The 5860-nt window shown below is 37.2% G+C and overlaps 1 protein-coding gene across 1 annotated transcript in view; it reads right to left on the bottom strand.

Annotated features, from left to right (window-relative positions):
• LOC107681818 (SH3-containing GRB2-like protein 3-interacting protein 1) overlaps positions 1–5860 on the bottom strand; it is a 23768-nt gene that overhangs the window by 1278 nt on the left and 16630 nt on the right. The window contains 4 exon segments of the mRNA XM_016478165.1: positions 957–1121; positions 4023–4087; positions 4165–4367; positions 4484–4616. Coding sequence (XP_016333651.1) covers positions 957–1121; positions 4023–4087; positions 4165–4367; positions 4484–4616 — 566 coding nt within the window.

Here is a 5860-nt window from a genome sequence, read left to right as displayed (position 1 = left end):
CCACCCATCTCCACCCCTAAACCTACCATCTCCACCCCCTAGATGTGGATCTTTTTCTTTGTTGTTAGGACACAGACAGCATCAAGCATATTATGCTGCGGTCACTTTAACAGTGTGTTCACACCAGACGCGAATGTAATTATTCGCGCGAGTAGATTACATACAAAGTCAACGCAAAGACGCGAAATGTGAGACGTGTTTGCCGTGAACGCACGATATTTGCCTCAATCGCGTCTTCTGCACAAGTTAAAAAATTTCAACTCGAGCAGAAAATTTGCATGGCGCGTTCTCACGCAAGCCAATCAGCAAAGAGTTTCTTGACACGTCGATTTACCGCTGATTACAGAACCGGCTTTACTGATAAGTTGCTCGTTAAATATCGCATGCGATTTATCGTGCAGCCCTAGTCTGGTGCATAGAAAACAATTAAAATCAGTTATAGTGGTAGTTGTATTTTATTAGCATGGCTACAGAGATGCTGCTATCAATAATAAAAATAATAGTAATATCAGTGTATATATACAGTAGTAAAATGTAACACACACATTAATACAGGATCCTAACGTTATTCATCCTCCTCTGGATGGTGCTGTGAACCCAGACAAGTCGGCGTTTGGCTTTCTATTGTATTTGGGACTTTTTGACAATAGGTACAAAACAGCGATTGTAGTTATCTCCACCATGGTTAATCGCGCTGTTTTTATTCGCGCGAGTGACACGTGTAGTTACCTCCACCATGGTTGATCGCGCTGTTTTTATTCGTGCGAGTGACACAAATAACATCCCGCGAGTAATCTAGAGCGAGTGACGCGATGCGCATATTCGCTTCACGTCTGGTGTGAACACACCATAAGACCTAATGCACAGATCCAATATATCGACAGTACTTAAATCTCAAAAATTCAAATTCAAGTACTTTAAGCACCTTGTAGGTAGATATTTCTTAAAAGACATACCTGCAGAAAACCTTTTTTTAACCAGGGAGAGTCTGTAGCCTGAACCTACGAGTTGAAAATCACAGCCAGAGAGAGTGCTGCCCTCACTGGTGAACTGCACTGCCAGCTGAGAAGGTCTGCTGGGACCCTCGGCTAACTGGAAGCGAGCCAGAAGAGCGCCTACCCCTGACACACAATGACAGGACAACAGATTTATATCCTACCACAATGTTTATTCACACAGTACATTTGTTAACATTTGCATTGGTATATTTATGGGGTTAATAACAATGACTAGACAAGTTCTGCACACAACCTGTTTTAGTAACTTGATCTGTGGAAAGGTATGCTCTGGTCTTTTGAAAACTGTAAAAAGTGAATGAATATTTAATGAGGCAAGTACCTAGGCTGTTTATGATTGGTTCTAGCGCCACTGCTTCAGCGATGACAAATTTTTGTAGGCCAACTTGTAAGTTCACCCCGCATCAACCCGGTTCCCTCAACAAAAAACCCAATAGGATTTTACTATCAACTTTTGTATTAATGCATAAAATTAGCTCTTGCACGACTTCCACGTCACAATGATTGTTTCTGAAAACTCTTTCTATCTTCATTTAAAATCTACAAGTTGGAAAGTTTGAGTTACACTAGTTTGTAAGAGTGTGAGTATAAACACAACGAAGATGTAAAAGATATTTAGTTGATGACATTCAAAGGGATAGTTCATCCAAAAATGAATGCGCCGTTGTGGTACTCTTGTGAATGCACATCGAAGGCACGGTAAAGAAGAAATTGTTGAATAAAGTCCCTATTTTTGTTTTCTTTGCACACAAGATGTATTCTCGTAGCTTCATAAAATTAAGGTTGAACCATGTCACATGGACTAATTTAACGATGTCCTTACTACCTTTCTGGGCCTTGAACGCTTCAGTTGAGTTGCTGTCTATGCAGGGTCAGAAAGCTCTCGGATTTCATCAAAAATATCTTAATTTGTGTTTTGAAAAGGAACGAAGGCCTTACGGGTCTGAAGTGACATGAGGGTGAGTAATTAATGAGAGAATTTTCATTTTCGATTAAAACTTCCCCTTAATGTCCCCGACAGCCGCTTAAGTCCCAGTTAATCATGGTATTCAATCACCTTCTTCAAAAATGAAAAAAGCATAAAAATTCATGAATGGGTTATTTCAGAGTCCTGCACGCAGGCCACCACTAATATTTGATGTAATGGGTGGAATATTATTTACATAGTAATTTGTGGTGCAGGTCGGAGGAACCAATAGGAACGGATGGAGTGTAGGTCCAACAGCCAAGACTATTTAGATTCAGTTCGATACCAGCTGATAGGCAGCTGCTTTCAAATGATGAATTTCATGCTTATTTGAGTTCACGCTCTGTAGCCTGAAGGATGCAAAAAAAAGGTTTCTATTTGCAGCGTTGAGCATTGTAGCTAATCGCGCTGCAACTGAAGTGAATGAAGCACTCCTTGCTCACTTTCTGCATATAATCAATTCACAATCTGAATAAAATTTATATTTTCATGATTCATGCTAGGAGGACCAACATCCACTGTAGAGTTTCAGGAGAGACAACTGCATAATGCAGAATGAATCCGTTAAAATACCTGATGTACTGCAGTAGGTTTAATGCGGTACGGTTCGGGTCACGGTCTTTTATGTCAAACAGGTTGGGTCGGGTATGGAAATAAATTAGTGCTGCTGACAGATAACGGGTCTGGTGTTTTGTTAAGTACTGCAGGTGCAGGTTTACCAAACAGGACCCTTGCAGGACTCTGATGTAATGTAAGAATAAAATGTGAAAATATATTTTGTGCATGTGTTCAATCAAGACCTAATTTCAGGCATTTACCCAAAAACACATTAAAACCCCCCCAATGACTTCATGATGATGTAACCGTAAGTTAAAAAATGATAACTTGTTTCTGGGTTTTAAGACATCTAGATTTATATTTAGTCATTTACTGTAGCAGACGCTTTTATCCAAAGCGACTTACAAATGAGGACAATAGAAGCAATCAAACCAACAAAAGAGCAAAAATGTGTAAGTGCTGGGACAAGACTCATTCTTGCAGCACCTTTGACAAAAATGATTCATACGAGTTCCTGTCCTCTCACAGAATTTCTTTGTCCTCAATGCCTGCTTAAAAATGTATATTATTGTGATATTTTGTTCTAAGCAAAAGATCTTTACTTGACCATCTATCACTATGATAATCTAGGAGTTAACAAAAGTTTAATTTGACTATTTGTATCTTTGGTAATATAATGTGATATGTACTTCAAAAGACATTCATTAACATTGCCATGATTAAAAAAAGAAAAACGCTCAAAATGATCTTCTACCTTTCAAATTTCAGATGGTCTCTTTTTCAGGACACAAAAGAATATTGGACTGCATGACATTTTTAAAAATATCTTCTTTTGTGTCCCACAGAAGAAAGAAGGTCAGGTTTAGAATAACATGAAAGTGAGTAAATAATGACAGATTTTACATTTTGGGGTGAACTATTCTGTAAGCATAATGCATAAATCCCTTTTGAGACTCGGTTTTAAATGTCGGGAGGATTTGTGTATAAATGTTACATAACTCAAAAGCTGAGAAATATGAAAGAGCATTTCCATTCATTTATTTCAGTTTGTTTTGAGCAAACTGCAGTTGGAGTGAAAGCAGATGATAAGCCTCTGCAGTGAACGGAAACGTTTAATCTGCTCAGCTTGCAGAAAGAAAAGCAACTTGCCAGCACTTGTGCCGCCCGAACAGCCTTTCATTAATGACCTCAGCATCAACGAGCCGCGGTTCAGGATTTCAACCAGGGTACTTCTACATGGTTTCTATAAAAATTCTAAAATTCCTTTCAGAGCTGCCATGGAATCATGTATGATACAGAGTGTAATGCAGAAACAGCTAGTTGGGCTTAGTCAATCCTTTACTTAAGAGTAATTCAATTTACTACCATTAGGGCATGCTGCCAAGTGAACCACATTGTACAGTTGCCAACATGAGCTAAGCATTCCTGCAAAGCTGTTAGAGGGCTTCCCTTCCTTCAGTTAATATCTAAAGGGCATTTACCTCCATTTTCAGACCTCTGTGAGAGCTCTGGGATCTTCCACGTTATTTTCTGTGTCTCTGGGTTCCTTAAAATGCAACAAATGGGCAAACATCACTATACAACACCACACTGCTGTTGATTTGCAATGTGACAGATCCTCACCAGGTGGCAGGTGGGAGCATAGCCTGCAGTTTGTTCACGCCGCCGTCCACAGCTGCCATGAAGTGGATGTTGGTGAGCGGTGTGGGTGTGGGCATGGCCTCTGTGCTGTATTTATAGTCTATCCTGAGGTCTGTGCTGCTGGCATCACCGCGCCAGCTCACCGCAAGGTTCAGCGGAGTGGACTGGATGCCTTGAGTGGACACCTGTGAGCACAAATCTCAAATATCACACACTACTACACAAACATCGGAGAGGATGACCAGGTTCGGATTTCAATGATATAGATACTAACGGATCATGCTCGAATATAAAATCTCACCTGGTACTTCAGCATGTCTACGTTGTAATACGTGGCCTGTGGCCTCTGCTCAGCCACTTTCTTCAGGTGACTCAACAAGTTTGACATTTTGACCCAGAACTCCTTCGAGTCACCTGTAGGTGGCGTGGTGTCGCTGCAGGGCGAAAATATTTGCAGAATAAATCTCACACAATATTTATACCTTCTGCATGCAATATTATATTCACTAAACTAAAACTTCACAAAAAGTATTTAAAAACATAAAATAAATCTGTAAAATGATCACTTTTGTTATAGGGTTAGTTAGCTGGTTATAGACTGATGCAGATAATCTCAAAATGACCAATATAGGGCCAATGTTTATTGGAATGGACAATATATATCTTTTATTACATTTATTTACAAAAAACAATTCAGAATTATTAGTCAAAAACAGCAGTTTAGTGGACAGTGGAACCAGTCAATGAACTGGTTTTAAAACAATTAATCAACTGACCTAAGACATTCAAATTTGTTCCCAAAAGTTCTCTTATTTGCAGTAAAATATCCTTAGCATTAAGTTAATGCTGCTTATACAGCAGTTATTTCAGTATTCTTTAAATACTATTACAGTATTTACAGCATTGATATTTTCAATTAGCATTTATTTTTATATTTTCAGTTTATTTTAAGTTTTAGTAATAAAAAAAATATATATATATTTAGCTTTAATTTATTTCAATTTCAGCTTTAGTTTGTTATTTTAGTACTTAAAATTATTTCAGTTACTTGCCAAGTCTGGGTTTTTTGAGTTCAGTCAAATATTTATATTTTATTTTTCAGCTTCATTTCAAATAACAAAAACAGTTTTTTTTAAATATAATTTATAATAATAATAATAATTTATTATATTTTTTAATAGTTTTAGTTAACAATTACAAAACTGTTATACAGTAGCTCTGTTTTTGAATAAATTATATAAACTGTTCCTAATATTATTGTTTACAAGTCCAACTAGCAGTGTCCAGTATAATGGTACCATATTGGTTATTAGCTAATATTGCAATTTTTAAATGTATCTGTACTGTTCATTGTTTTATAAATTTACCAGCTGATATTGGATATCTAATTGTTCAAATTAAAATTTCCTATTTTATTTCCCTTTACCGTTATCTCTCACTTTAATCAGTTAAACACTAATAAATCACACTGGTAAATAAAATCTTTAGCAGGTCTCAAAATGAATATATATTTTCATACTATCACATGTTGTAAATGCTTAAAGGGATAGTTCACTCAAAAATGAAAAATTGAATGGTTATCTGCTTACCTCCAGGGCATCCAAGATGTAGGTGACTTTGTTTCTTCAGTAGAACACAAACGAAGATTTTAAACTCAAACCGTTGCAGTCTGTCAGTC

Source organism: Sinocyclocheilus anshuiensis, unplaced genomic scaffold, assembly GCF_001515605.1.
Source record: "Sinocyclocheilus anshuiensis isolate Anshui unplaced genomic scaffold, SAMN03320099.WGS_v1.1 scaffold436, whole genome shotgun sequence".
NCBI lineage: Eukaryota > Metazoa > Chordata > Actinopteri > Cypriniformes > Cyprinidae > Sinocyclocheilus > Sinocyclocheilus anshuiensis.
The sequence above is the reverse complement of the archived record's forward strand: the minus strand, read 5'-3'. Positions and strand labels throughout refer to the sequence as shown.